The sequence below is a fragment of the Spermophilus citellus genome (genome assembly GCF_964194105.1).
Source record: "Spermophilus citellus genome assembly, chromosome: 8".
NCBI classification, from domain to species: domain Eukaryota; kingdom Metazoa; phylum Chordata; class Mammalia; order Rodentia; family Sciuridae; genus Spermophilus; species Spermophilus citellus.
Genome location: NC_138189.1, coordinates 30,329,214 through 30,343,370, shown reverse-complemented (window position 1 = coordinate 30,343,370; position 14,157 = coordinate 30,329,214). Strand labels below are relative to the sequence as shown.

The window sequence follows — 14,157 nt, the reverse complement described above, 5'->3', positions numbered from 1 at the left end:
CAAAGCTTTTGCCAAAGCATGACTGGACAGGCTAAAAGAATTAATGTTGCTTGGAAAAGCTGCCCCTGTGCAGACAGGAAGCCCTTCCTGGGTAGGAATTCCATGCTTCCTGATATTCTGTTCGTAAAGACTGCTGGTGCAGATCAACCCTTCAGGCTAATGTAAGGGTGAATGCGCTTCAAGTACTCAAAGGTATTTGCTACCCAAAGTCAAAGAAGCTAGTTGTACTTGTGTACAAAATAGGCCATTGTGACAGTTACTACTTAGCAGTGAGAAATAAATGAGTCGGTGTAATTGTTTTCAGCAAATCGATTATTAAGCATTCATTTATTTGACCACGTTTTATTGAACATCAATTTGGGCTAGATGATCAGAAGGACACATATACTGGTCAGACACAGGCACGACTTCTAATGCTGACAGCTTAGTACAAGACCATATATCCTGATTTACAGTGTGTTTCTAAATGCATATAAATATAAAGAATAAGGCAATAATGCCAGAGGAAGTGTTCAGATGAAGTGTTCCAGGAAGTCAGGTAAGGACCCGTGCATTCCAGCTGAGGCGGCCCTGATCACCCTATTTAATACCACAACACCCACACTCCCAAGCCCCCTTTTCTGCCAGATTATCCCCACAGCACTTATATGTAGTATATTATATAATTTATTTATTTGTTGTTTATTTATTTTACTTGGCTAGAAAGAGATTTTTGTCAACTTTGATGCACCCCCAAGAACCTATAATTAATCCTGGCACAGGGTAGTCACTCAATAAATTTCCCTCAGTGCCAGGCAGTGGGATGGGTGAGGCCACAAGCAGCCATCCACCCACCTAACTGTCCACTTAATAAGCACATGGTATCTGCTCTGTGCCAAGCATTATCCCTGAAGCATAAAGAAAAGATATTTCCAGATCCCTGGGGGGTCTGGCAGCCTGGATGGAGGGCCAGGGGCTTCCTGCTTGATGCTGCAGTGCAGGCCAAGGCTCCAGAGGCAGGGGCACAGGGCACATTCTAAAGCAGGCACAATGCTGGGTGTGATGGGGACTCCCCAGGAATAAGACTGGAAGACACTGCAGGAGTCACCTCTGGAGGGCCAGAGCCCGTCTGAGCAGTCTGCTGGCTGACGCTGAGCCCCTACGGTCCTCAGAGACATCATTTCATTCTAAAATAACTCTCTCCATAAAGACATCACACTGCATCAAAGCCAAATAAATCAGACTCATCCAGGAGGCAGACAGCAGACAGTAAGACTGTTCAGAGCACTTCTTCCCTACATCTCAAGCATTTTTCAAACTTCAGGCTTTGCTGGCTTGAAAATCACAGAGGAATGAGTTCTCGAAAGTGGCACACGACCAACATGCTCAGGCTAATAATCTCCAACTTGGCAGATTATTCCAGCCAGAAAAGGATAAGGCCAGGTGGGGTAGACACCCCTGCCTTGCTCTCTGATTACCTGCCACCTCAAGATGAAAGACGCCTGGCTGTTTAAGCAGCATGGTCCTGGGAAGACAGGTGTGGGCTGCAGCTCAGACTCACACATATGCCTCCCTGGAGCCCAGCTGTGAATCACCAGCTTCAGAATGGCTCATTGGGCCTTGCTGGGTACCAGCTTCATGACAGGCACTGGGGAAAGTCACAAAAGAAGTAGAAGAGCTCACATCTGACCGGAAGGAGGGGGAGAAATGCTATAAAAATCAACACATACTAGGTTGGATCACTGCTCTAGAAAAATAGCACATAAAAATAATCCTGTTATCAACGGATTCCAATATACAGTGAAGACAAATAATCTCCCACTTCCACAGTCCCCAGTTTTAAATATTGGGTTTTCTAAAAAGCTTACCTCACAAGCAGAAGGTCTAATGGCAGTCACAGGAGAATGTCCAACCATGGAGGTGACCTGGAGGTGACCTGGAAGGGCAGGAGAGGAGGGGAAGGGCAGGAACTGGGTGACTCATTTGCAGGGGAAATCATGCCCTTAGACAAAATCAGAAGCATCCATTTCAGACATTTGTTGCTGGCTAGCCTGTTCCCTGGAGGGCTGGAGAATTCTGCAGAAAAGTGGATCTGAAGGCAGAACTCCCCACCGTTTGCGCCTGCTCCGAAGTTACTTAACAGCCCTAACAGAAAATGCCTGGGATCAACCATGGAGCAGAAACCTACACTACGTGGGTATTGAAGTATATGGAAAGTAGCTATCCCCTGGTAACTATGGGGCCCCAGGTCTACAGGGTTGGCATCAGGGTGCTTTTTCCTATGAACGGAAGTAAATGAAAAACTCCATCCTTCTTTCTTCTAAGCAGCTCTGCCACATATGGTGTTGACAAAGGTAAACCCCAAACGTGAGCGCTGACCTCTGCTGGGCACGCATGTGCAGACCACTCCTCCGGCTTGCTGAGAGAACTTTCCCAGCCAAGGCTTGTCGGAAATGCTACCTGGAGTTAAGCTTCGTAATTCTACCCAAGAAACCTCATTTCCCATTTCTTTTTAATTGCTCCCTTCTGTCCAGGGGAGCAATTTAAGTCACTCTCATTCCCCACTAACAGCCTATTGGATGACAACAGACCAGAAAAGAGAGGACATCCCGGAAATAGGAAACCACTGTGAAAAATATCTGCTTAGAGTTCCATTAAGCCCTGGGAAGCAGGACCCCTTCCTGGTGACACCCAATTGTTCAGGATGTAAAAAGGTCTGAAATAGCAATGGATATAGTTTTGGTGGCCTTCCAGCTGCTTCAAACAGGGACTGTGAATCCATCATTCATTCTGCAAGAATGTGTTTGCTGAGTGCAATGACAGGGCCCTGAAAGTCACTACTCACTGATATTTAATGAAGTCTTACAGGCCAACTACTGGGTTAGTACTGACTTAGGATGAATTGCCTAACCTAATCCTCCCAAAAGCCTGTGTCTTATTATCATGATTCCCAATTTATGATCAAGACTAGAGCAACCCCGAGAGGTTAAGTAATTTTCCCAACATCACAGAGCTAAATCATGGAAAGCCAGGATCAGCCCCAATCCAGGCTCCACCCTTTACTGTCACAGTCTACAGCCCCCAGGAAAGATGGCCCAGGAAGATTGCACAACCTGCCCTGAAAATCTCTCCCAGGCCCTGACCTCAGAAAGTCCCTTACAGAGCATTTGAATTTCTCCTACTTCAGATACAGTCCATTTCCTCTTCCTCAGCTCCACACAGAAGAATTAGGCATGGCAACTTCCAGAAAGGGAAAGGGGGCAGACAGGGACCATCCTAGAGCAGCCATGGAAAGGGAGCAATGCAATAATTACACCCAGAACGGAAAGGCTACCCGTGGAGTCACCTTCAGCCAATGGCAAACCCTGTTTGCGTCTTTATCAAAGCCCCCCTCTTCCCTCCCCACCTTGGAGAGAAAAGGATTTTTTTTTTTTTTTGCCTTTGTCAGACACCTTCCTCTGGGGCCACACACCTGGCATTTTGTGAAGCTGACAGTGACCACAGAGAGAGACAGAGAACACTCTTACAGAGGCCCTTAAACAAAAGGTGTTTAGGGCACCTGCGGTTCCTTCCTGCTCATGGTGTTAAGCAGCCCCTTAGTTTATGTGAGCCTGCGCAAACCCTGCACACAGCAGACAGCTTGTTAATACACAAATGGCCAGAACACCCACCCCCCACCTTGTTCCCTAGCTCTGCCGTGGGACCCAGAACTCGCATCTCTAATAAGTCCCCAAGTAATGCTGGAACTGCTGGTCTGGGGACCAGGCTTGGTGTCTCCAGAGATTGCTTTGTGGAATTCTTGGTGCTGTATTAGCACCAGCTACACCATTCCTTTAAATCTTGCCTGGAAATGTAATTCCAGTATAAGGAATTACATGTTATTTAAAATCCAAGAGGCACAGATAAATGTGTGAGGGTAAAGTAAAGAAAGTGAAGAAATGAGGACAGGCTGAGCCCAAGTGAGCCCTCTTAAGGACTGGTCGATCCAATAAGAGCAGGCTTAGAAGGTCTGTTTACAGTCAGGTTTCCACCCCACTCCACCAAAGCTGGTCAGGGAGAAAGCGGCCCCGCCCCGCTCGGCCCCGCCCCGCTCGGCCCCGCCCCGCTCGGCCCCGCCCCGCTCGGCCCCGCCCCGCTCGGCCCCGCCCCGCTCGGCCCCGCCCCGCTCGGCCCCGCCCCGCCCCGCCCAGCCCCGCCCAGCCCCGCCCAGCCCCGCCCAGCCCCGCCCAGCCCCGCCCAGCCCCGCCCTGCACGGCTGCACCCCACTCTGCCCCGCCCTGCCCTGCCCTGCTCTGCCCAGCCCCACCCTGCTTGAGGCGCTCTCTCCAGCTTCAGGACAGTAAATTTACCTCTAGCTTCCATGGTGCATTCCCTCCTCCAACCAAAGAGAGGAACATCTGTCTGCCTTACCCCACCAGCCTTCCTCATCTAGGGCCCGGCTAGACCCTGGCATTTCAATTTAAATTGCTGAAAGGAAGCCGTCCTGACCTCACCTGCAATCATTTACATTTCTAGAAAGCATAAAAATCAGAAGCTAAAACAGATTAGAGACCTAACTTTTTAAAAATTATTTATTTATTTATTAGTTATAGGTGGACACAATATCTTTATGTGGAGACCAGACTTCTGTCTTATCCAAAGTTTCTTTCTGAATGGAAATCACTTATCTCTGGCCACTTGGCAAACTCCCTGTCTCCTGCAAACTCAGCTCAGACATTTCTCTGGGTGGGGGTCCCAGCTCCCCGGGCAGGGTCCTCATCTTCCTGGGCACTTGCTCTATCCTGCGCCCATGTTTCCAGATTGTTTTCAAGTCTGGATGACAGGACCAAACTTTTTGTTTGTTTCTTTAACAGTATTTTTATTATTATTTTACTAGTTTTTTTTAGTAATAATAATATTAGGATCATTTGATATGATCATAAAAACATGGACTATAATTTGCTCTGATTCAATCCCTAGTACTTCTCCTTTCCCTGCCTTCCTCCATCTCTTGTTCCCTTCCCTCCTCTCTGATGATCTTTCTGCTCTTAGAGTTGATATTTTTTTTAAATTAGTGCCTTGTGAATATAAACAAAAGTGTAATTCACTGTGGTATATACATGTATGTACATAGGAAGTGAGGTCAGATTCCTAACACTGTTCTTCCCTTATTCCATCCCTCCTCCCTCTCCCATGATCCACCTCTATTTTGATGGAATTCCCCACCACCACCACCTTCTCACCTCCTCCTTATTTTGGATTAGTTTCTGCACATATCAGAGAAAACATTTGACCTTTAACTTTCTGGGTCTGGCTTATTTCATTTAGCATGGTAGTCTCCAGTTCCATCCACTTACGAGCAAATGCCATAAATTTATTCATATTTATGGCTGAGTAATACTCCACTGTGTGTATATACCACATTTTCTTTATCCATTCACCTGTTGAAGGGCACCTAGGTTGGTTCCATACCTTGGCTATTGTGAATTGTGCTTCTATAAACATTTAGGTGGCTGTATCTCTATTGGTGTTATGTCCTTTGGAAATATGCCAAAGAGTGGGATAGCTAGGTCATGTGATGGGTCCATTCCTAGTTTTTTGAGAATCTCCATACTGCTTTTCAGAGTAGTCGCACTGATTTGCAGTCCCATCAACAATGTATGAACCTTTTCCTCACATCCTCGCCACACTTATTACTATTTGTATTTTTGATAATTGCCATTCTGTCTAGAGTGAGATATAATCTCAATGTACCCTCAATGGGAGGGTACCAGGGACTGAACTCAGGTATACTCAGCCACTGAGCCACATCCCCAGCCCTATTTTGTATTTTGTTTAGAAACAGGATCTCACTGAGTTGCTTAGCACCTTGCTGTTGCTGAGTCTGGCTTTAAACTTGCAATCCTCCTTTCTCAGTCTCCTGAGCTGCTGGGATTACAGGCGTGTGCTACTGCACCTAGCTCAATGTAGCTTTTATTTGCATTTCCCTGATTGCTAGATATGTTAAACATTTTTATGTTTATTGGCCATTGGTATTCTTCTTTTGAGAATTGTCTCTTTCATCCTTTTGGCTATTTTTTAATTGGGTTATTTGTTTTTCTGGTGTTAAGTTTTTTTAGCTCTTTATATATTATGGATATTAATCTCCTGTCTAAGGAGTGGGTAGTAAAGATCTTCTCCTATTCTATGGGCTCTCTCTTTATGCTCTTAATTGAAACAATGTCATCTTGTTTATTGATTTTTGGTTGTATTTCTTGCACTTTAGGTGTCTCATTAAGGAAGTCAGTTCCTGTGCCAATATGTTGGGGTGTTGGGCCTACATTTTCTTCTAACAGTTGCAGAGTTTCTGGTCTTATTCCTATGTCTTTGATGCACATTGAGTTGAGTTTTGTGCAGGGTGAGAGATAGGGGTTAAGTTTCATTCTTCTACATATGCATAGCCAGTTTTCCCAGCACCGTTTGCTAAAAAGTCTACCTTTTCTCCAACATATGTTTTTGACACCTTTGTCAAATACTAGATGACTTTATGTAGGTTTGTTTCTGTGTCTTCTATTCTATTCCATTAACCTTTGTGTCTGTTTTGGTGCCAGTACCATGCTGTTTTTGTTACTATAACTCTGTAGTGTAATTTAAGGTCTGGTATTGTGATGTCTCCAGCATTGCTCTTCTTGATCGGGATTGCTTGGCTGTTCTGGGTCTCTCATTTTTCCTAATGAATTTTAGAACTTTTTTTCTAGTTCTGTAAAGAACATCATTGGTATTTTGATGGAAATTGCATTGAATCTGCATAGCACTTTTGATAGCATGGTCATTTCAACAATATTAATTCTGCCTATCCGAAAACATGGGAGGTCTTTTCATCTTCTAAGGTCTTCTTTAATTTCTTTCTTCCATGTTCTATAGTTTTCTAGATATGAATATATATATATATATATATATATATATATATATATATATATATAGTTTTCTAGAAACCCTTCTAGATATGAATTTATTAGACTAATTTCCTCCTTTGTTATATTAATTTCCAATTTTTTTTTTTGTTTTGGTTTGGGGTTTTTTGGGTTATTGTGAATGGTAATTTCTTTTTCAGCAGATTCAAGGACCAACCTCTGAGCTGGTAAACACTCCCAGCCTGTCACTCTGTCCTTCCCAGCAAATGCACCTTGTGTCATTGGACTTCTCCCCCTCTGTGGCTCTTGGGGGGCGGGGTGGAGGTTCCCTTAAGGAATTGTCCTTTTCTCTTGATTTAAGCTCAAAGGCTAGGGAGAGAAAACTGAAGAGACAGGAAAAAGGATGTTCAGAGGAGGGGAGACGTTTGTGGAACAGGACTAGAAAGACATTTTCTCTAGGACAGAAAAGGACAATCACATAGATCAGGGAAGTTCAGGGGTGGGGGGATGTGGAGGAAAGAATGTTGGGCCAGGCTGGGGTGGGAGGTGGAAAGGAAGGGGAAGGACATTGCAATAGGGTAGCTCTGGATTGTCATGTGACCTCTATTTACAGAGAGTGAAAATACAAGGAAAGCACTAAGATTTTTCTGCTGTTTCCTTTGGTCCCGGGCTCCCTCTTCCCTCAGCTGCCATGTGGCTCTGGGACTGGGCTGCATGCTGGGTTACATCCTCGTGCTCCCCTGTCTCTGTATTCGCCCTCCCCCGTGTCTGGCACAGAAAGGGGCCCTTGGGAGATGCTCAAAAAGGGTTCTCTTCTTTCCTCTGTCAACCCAGGCAGCCCGTCATGCTGACATGGTGGCAGAATGGAGCAGGGACTGACAGGACAACCCGGGGGAGAGAAGCAAATAAAACATCCCACCAAGCCTCCCTGGACTGAATACCAGCCAGACAATGCTGATCTTGGCTGGGAGCCCACCATTAACCAGCCCCCTACAAGCCTCTGGGGTATGGCTAATTAAAGACATGGTTGCTCAGTTCATCCCCAAGTCACTATTTAAGGAAGTCGAATCCTGCCATTCCTATAAGGCCTCTGACCCTGCACTAGAGGCAAACAATGCTCGGGCTTGTCCGAGGGGCCGTAAGTACAGGGCTATTCAAAGAGCAGGGGAGGGAGCGGGAGGGACGGTGGGCCCCACAACTGGGCCAGCTGCCGGACTGTCCTCCCTCAGTGCCCTCCTCTCTCCCTGCCCCAGGGGCCAGGATCTAGTGGCAGCCCCGCCATCAGGCACCTCTTGGGTTTTCTGGGCTTACTCAGAGTCTCACCGCCAACTTGGGGGAAAAAAACACCAGCATTCTCCTTGTGGATTTCAAGCAACAGCGACTCAGAACATTGGGGACTTTTCAGTTGTGTTTTAAGAACTAAAGAAAAACAGCATTTAATCAACAGGCTCTTATTTTGAGATCCGCTCGATGACCGGCCTGGTCCTGAAGACTGGCAAGAGAAATGAATGAGATACAATTCCCGTCTTCAAGGAGTCTTGCTGGGCAGGATAGAGTGTGCCTGTAGTCCCAGCTGCTATTCAGGAAGCCGAGATGGGAAGATCACTTGAACCCAGGAGTCCAAGACAAGCCTGGGAGCCGGCTGGGGTGGTGCATGCCTGTAATCCCAGCAGCTCAGGAGGCTGAGGCAGGAGGATCACAAGTTCAAAGCCAGCCTCGGCAAAATCAAGGTGCTAAGCAACTTAGTGAGACTCTGTCTCTAAATAAAATACAAAATAGGGCTGGGAGTGTGGCTCAGTGGTTGAGTGCCCCTGTACCCCAAAAAAATAAAAATAAAAAAGACCAGCCTGGACAACATAGTAAGATCCTATTAGGAAAAAAAAAAAAAAGACTACCTAGTCTTTTAGATGATGAAACACACATACACAAATAAATTACACTAATGAGGAATAAGTATAAAGGTAGAGTTATGTACTATGCCCAACACAGAGTAGGTCATGATAACCTCTAACTATACAGGAAGAAAGGTATGCCATAGGGTAGGTAGTCTATGTTGGGTTTTGTAGGTTAAATAGGCGTTCTTCAGTCCTACCTAGAGAAGGAAGAGCATCCACAAGAGGGCAAAGCCAAATTCAAAGTAAGCCATTTAGATCACAGAGGAAATAGAATGAACCCACTAGCTTCAGGGGGTCTCAAACTTTTCTATCGAAGAACTCATCTCAGGACACTGAAGTGAACAGAGGGCTAGTCTAAAACATGCAGTGTCAGCAGGAAATTTCTTTGACATGTGTTTTCATTTTTTAAAATTATGCAAGTTACACAGCACAGTTCATAGTACTCTCATGTGTTCTGGGTGATTTTAAAATAATGGCTTTAATTTCTAGCCAGTAAAAGCATTCAATTTTTCTAACACATTATCAAATACCGTTGACCCTCATGGACGAAGAAGCTCCACAATGACCCGTTGGCTGCAGACTTGCCTGACGCATCCCTGGGGTCACAGAAAGTCGGCTTGCAGCCCAGTCCAAGGGCTGGGAAGCCATTAAAGGGGGGGGGGGGTAGGAGCACAGAGCTTGCCTCTGAACGCAGGGATGAATCCTCACGCTCATATTGAGGCCTGTCCGCCGGGTGTGACTGCAGCCACAGTGTTTTCCAAACGTTCCTCTGGAAGTTCAAAGTTGGTCCTGGCTCTCTGTCGCCCTCTCTGTCTGCCATGTTGAGGAAGTTACCTCTGGTGGGGCTGGGAGAACGAGTGGAGCCATGACAGGTGGGCAGGGTGCCATCTCTCCTGCGAAGCCAGCCTTTCTTGGGTAAGCAGAGTGGGCAGTTGCTAGCCTGTCAGATGGAGGACATTTGGAGGCTTTTAAAAGTCACTGCAAGTGAAAGGTGATTCCTAGGGCCTATGCCAGGACATGCTGGGCCAATGAAGACAGGCACTGCAGGAGTGGCCTCCAGGCTCTAGAGCTCGCTAGGCCTCCCGGGTGATTCCCAGGTGTCACCAAGCTTGTGCTCAGTGGCTGGAACACCAAGCTAGATGGCCATGGCTCCAACCCTGGCTGCACATTAGAGTCCCCTGGGGAGGATCTGATTCCTGTGGTGGGAGACGCCCTTGCCCAGCCCCGAGGCTCAGAATCTCCACATTCAGAATCATTCAGATCACAGAGAATATGGGCATCACTGTGGCCCTTAGTCCCCGCTCTGCACTGTGAGGCCCTGATCTTGAAATTGCCCAGACCTGACATCCATGCCTGCACTTGCCAGGGACCAGGAAGCAGGTGCCCTCAGAGATCAGTGGCTCACACTTTTGAGGTCATCAGAATGCCCGTGCCACTGAAGTTCCAGGGGTGTCCTGGGTCACTCTCCTTGTGTGGAGCACTGCTTTTGTCACAAGAGGTGGAGCTGTCTGGGGTCTTGACAGGAAACTTGGGACAATTCTCCCACATCAAACACAGAGCACATGCTGAGGGTCCCATGTGAGTCCCCTGTGCGGGTTCTGCATGGCCCCTGCCCCTCTACAGTTCCACACCATCTCAGACACCCAGGAGGGCCACCCCCTCCACCCAAGCTGCACAGCCGTCCAAGATGACTCACTGGGCCCTTCCTGACCAATGTCCTCTCTGTGCCCCACTGATGTGGTGACGTCCTGCTGTCCCTCTTGGCCCTAGGCCATGCTGGAGGAAGGCAGAGACTGGCGAGGGTAGGCCTGCTCTCCTTGCTTCCCGCTGGCCTCACCCTCGGGCAGGTGGCCCTGCTTGACAGGCAGGAATGCAGTCCCCACTCAAAGAGATGGGTTCCAGGAAGGTGGTAATTACTGCCTGATGAGCTCAGAAGATATTCTTGGAAACTTCAAACAGCCAGAAAATAATGATCCTTGCACTTTCTTTCATACTGGGAAGACTGGCATTTTGTGTTCATCGTCCAGGGGGAGGTGCAGTGACAATGTTAGGAGAGCTGTTGGGAGCCCACGCTCACCTGGAGCACGTTGGCGAGGCAGGAAGGGGGGGCAGAAAGAGCCAGCCAGATGTGGCACTGTAAGAGCAGCGTCGCTCCCTTCGTCTTGGGTAGGAAACACGAAATTAGCCAGGAATGGTGCATTTGACAATAAAGAACAGGAAGAGATTGCATGCACTAAATGGACGACAATCAACACAGTCAGGCGCCACTTGATATTTCGGTCAATGACAGACAGTGGCCCCTAAGATTATAATGGAGCTGAAAAATTCCCGTCACCTTTCCTGTGTTTGTGTAAGTATTCAAGGATGTTTGCACAATGACAAAATTGACTAAAGATGCATTCTCCAAACATTAAGTGTCATGTGATTATACATAAGAAACTCTACCCACAGTCATTTTTCTTCTATACTTCATCTCATACAGGCCCATGAATTTTGTAATAAACTTGGTTTTAGAGACAAAAGCCCCAGTAAATGCTATTTTCCCTGGGCCCTGCACATGCCAGGGGCAAGCCTGTTGGGAACCCTGAGTATCTTTTTGCAAAATCTCTGAGGTGATTCCATTTTTGTACCCAGGGTTGAGTGCCTGCACCAGAAGCAAGCAGGTGGATGTTCCCATTCTGGTTTTAACCAGCAATGGGGAAGTGCTGCAGGGAGCCTGATAGGTTGAGTCCTCCCCCTAAGACTCAGATGAAATCCCAACCCCTAGTACTTCAGAATGAGAGCTTATTTGGAAATGAGGTTGCTGCAGGTGCATTAGTTTCACAGTATCCTATGGAAAAATACTGGAGCAGGGTGAGCTCCTCATCCGGTATGACAGGTGGTGTCCTTATAAAAAGAAGAAACACGAAGCTGCAGACACATGTGCAGGGAACATGCCTTATGAACACGAGGGCCGTGAGACCTGTGTGATGTGTCTGCAAGCCAAGAAACCAAAGGAACCAGCAGACCCCAGAAGCCAGAAGGGAAGCCCAGAGCACGTCTTTCCCTCCCTGCCCCAGGAAGGAACCAATCCCACTGGCACCTTGACCTTGACTTCTCCAGAACAGTGGGATGATATATTTCTGCTGTTAATGACACAAATTCAAAGAGGTTCCTCAAAGGAACCTGATAGAAGTTCAATGCACAAAGATTCAAAGTATATTTTGAAAGCCCAACCAACCAAAACCTTCCAGGTGTGAAAGGGTTGGAAAGTACTGGAAACTATTTCTCTGAGTCGCTCTTTTATAATGCACTTAACAGGAAGCATTGTAAACCTCCTCAGAGAATACCCAGATCTGCTGATAGCTGGGGAGAAAGCAACTGGCTTGTTCTACGGAAGTTCCTCGACTCCTCTTCCTTACTGTCCTCATTTCAACCTATCAGGCCAAGGAGAGATAATCACAGCAAGTCTTCTGGCAATTTAAATGTTCCCTTTTTTTACCAAAGATGTCTTTCTCTTTAATTAAAAACTTGAGGTCTTCCTGTAAATAGGGAAGCTTTAGAATCAGAAGTCTGCAAGGATTTTCAAGAGGAGAGTTTCTAGATGTAATGGAGTCTTCCTGTGGGCCCTGGTCATGTCCCCTTCAGAGGAACCCCAGGGGCCCTGCACAACTGTGGCCTATGTGTCCCCAGACACGAACTCCCTTGAGGACTCTGCCCCTCACAGGTCACCACGAGGCCCTACTTTCATGATTATTCATTGAATCCTCCCACCAAACCCCTTCTGGTGTCCAGAGTTTGTTCTTCCTCAACGGATTACTGTACAGGACACAGGGACAGGAATTAAACAGAGCTCACAGATTCCTGATGCAGGAAGAGGGCAGGAAATGAGCATCATAGTAAGACACTCATGGTACTTTTCAAGGTTGTGCTAGCCAAACTAAAAAATGACAAATAGAAATGTCATTAGGGCCAGGGAACCTAGAAGTGAATTTTTCTTCTTAAAGATGTAACTAGAACCGAGGAGTTCCTTGGCACTCTGACCTGTGGAAATGGTTTTCTAATTGAAGAGCTTGAGAATTGCCAGTCTTGCTTATGTAAGGCTTAAGCAGGTCCAGGGAGCTTAGATAAAGACCTTTTAATATAAATGCAAAAGAATCAAAGTGACATCTTCTATCCTGACAGTTCCTCTCCAGTCCCCTCCTACCCTGAAGACTTTTTGATAGGCAGATTTGAAGGAGGAAAAAAAAAAAACTACTCAAACATGAAATTGCTTCCCCAATCCCAGGTGAGTTTCATTTTCTAGCATTCTGGCAGTTTCTGCCAAATCAGCCACCTGTCATCTAGTTCCCTAGAAATGCCCTTGTTCAAAGAGTCACAAACACTGGGTGCTACCGTCAGGCCCCCCATCCTCTTCTGGCTGCTTGGATCCTGCTGTTGAGAGGAAGTTTGGCATGATGCAAAGAACATCCATGCTGAAGTCCCACGTCAGCAGCCCTTCCCTTATGCAAGTTCTCTGACGATCTGAGACTTGGTTTCCTCATCTACAAATGGGGATGATGTGAGTGATGTTGAGGGGCTTTACACTCTCCTGTGCAGATGAAATGAGAGTGAATGCAAAGCTTCTGTACTAGATGCTCAAAAAAAGGGTCCCCCCCCCCACCAAGACCTGCAGCTCTCTTGAGGTTCTGAGCCATCTCCTTAGTCCATAAGAAAAAAAGGAGGGGGGCATGCAATCTGAGTTCTCTATTCTCCCTACCTTCACCCTTTGCAAGTGGCTTTGAAGCTAGGGCAGGTGCTATGCTTTCTGATCAGGTGAGGAAGGGCCAATCATGAATGAGAACAGAGAATCAAATAAAGGAGAATCCATGTGCTAGGTTTAATTCCAGTCAGTGTCTATTAATTGATCAAAGATACATATTGATCCTGTGCTAGAGACCGAGGATGAAGTCTTGAGTAAGAAGTGGCCTCTGCCTGCCAGCTTCTCCACATCTGGACATGCAGTCATTCAAGAACTGAATAATGGCAAGCATCTTTCAATACATTTACATCTCAGAGAAACCGCAGTGATCCCAATTTTTAGGTTATTTTGGCTTATTTTTATTTTAATTTAAAAAATTATGTGCAAAAAAGGCTTTGTTTTTTCTTCTATCTGAATCCTCAAATCACATGGACATTTAAGATCAAATTAATTTGTAATGATATAAACTGGAAGTGACCTTTTTTAACGTTCTAAATAAAGCCAACTATATTTTCATTGAAATAATCTGACAAAAATAGTTTTATGTCCTGGAGAAGAACTTGTCTTCTAATTAAATAATTAAAGCCCACTTAATCTAATAAAGTAGGTCCTCTATGGACCTCCTGTAATAGAGAAATCTTTTTATTAGTCTGAATTGAGCTACAATATGAACCTAGAGGTAATAAACTGC

General features: G+C 46.2%; 1 protein-coding gene across 1 annotated transcript in view; it reads right to left on the bottom strand.

Moving 5' to 3' along the window:
- Positions 1-1,858: 1,858 nt before the first annotated feature.
- TBC1D1 (TBC1 domain family member 1) overlaps positions 1,859-14,157 on the bottom strand; it is a 294,222-nt gene continuing 281,923 nt past the window's right edge. Inside the window, exon 24 of the mRNA XM_081303876.1 lies at positions 1,859-1,915. Within this exon, the coding sequence (XP_081160002.1) occupies positions 1,874-1,915 (42 nt within the window). The 3' untranslated portion in view covers positions 1,859-1,873. The remainder of the gene's footprint in view (positions 1,916-14,157) is intronic.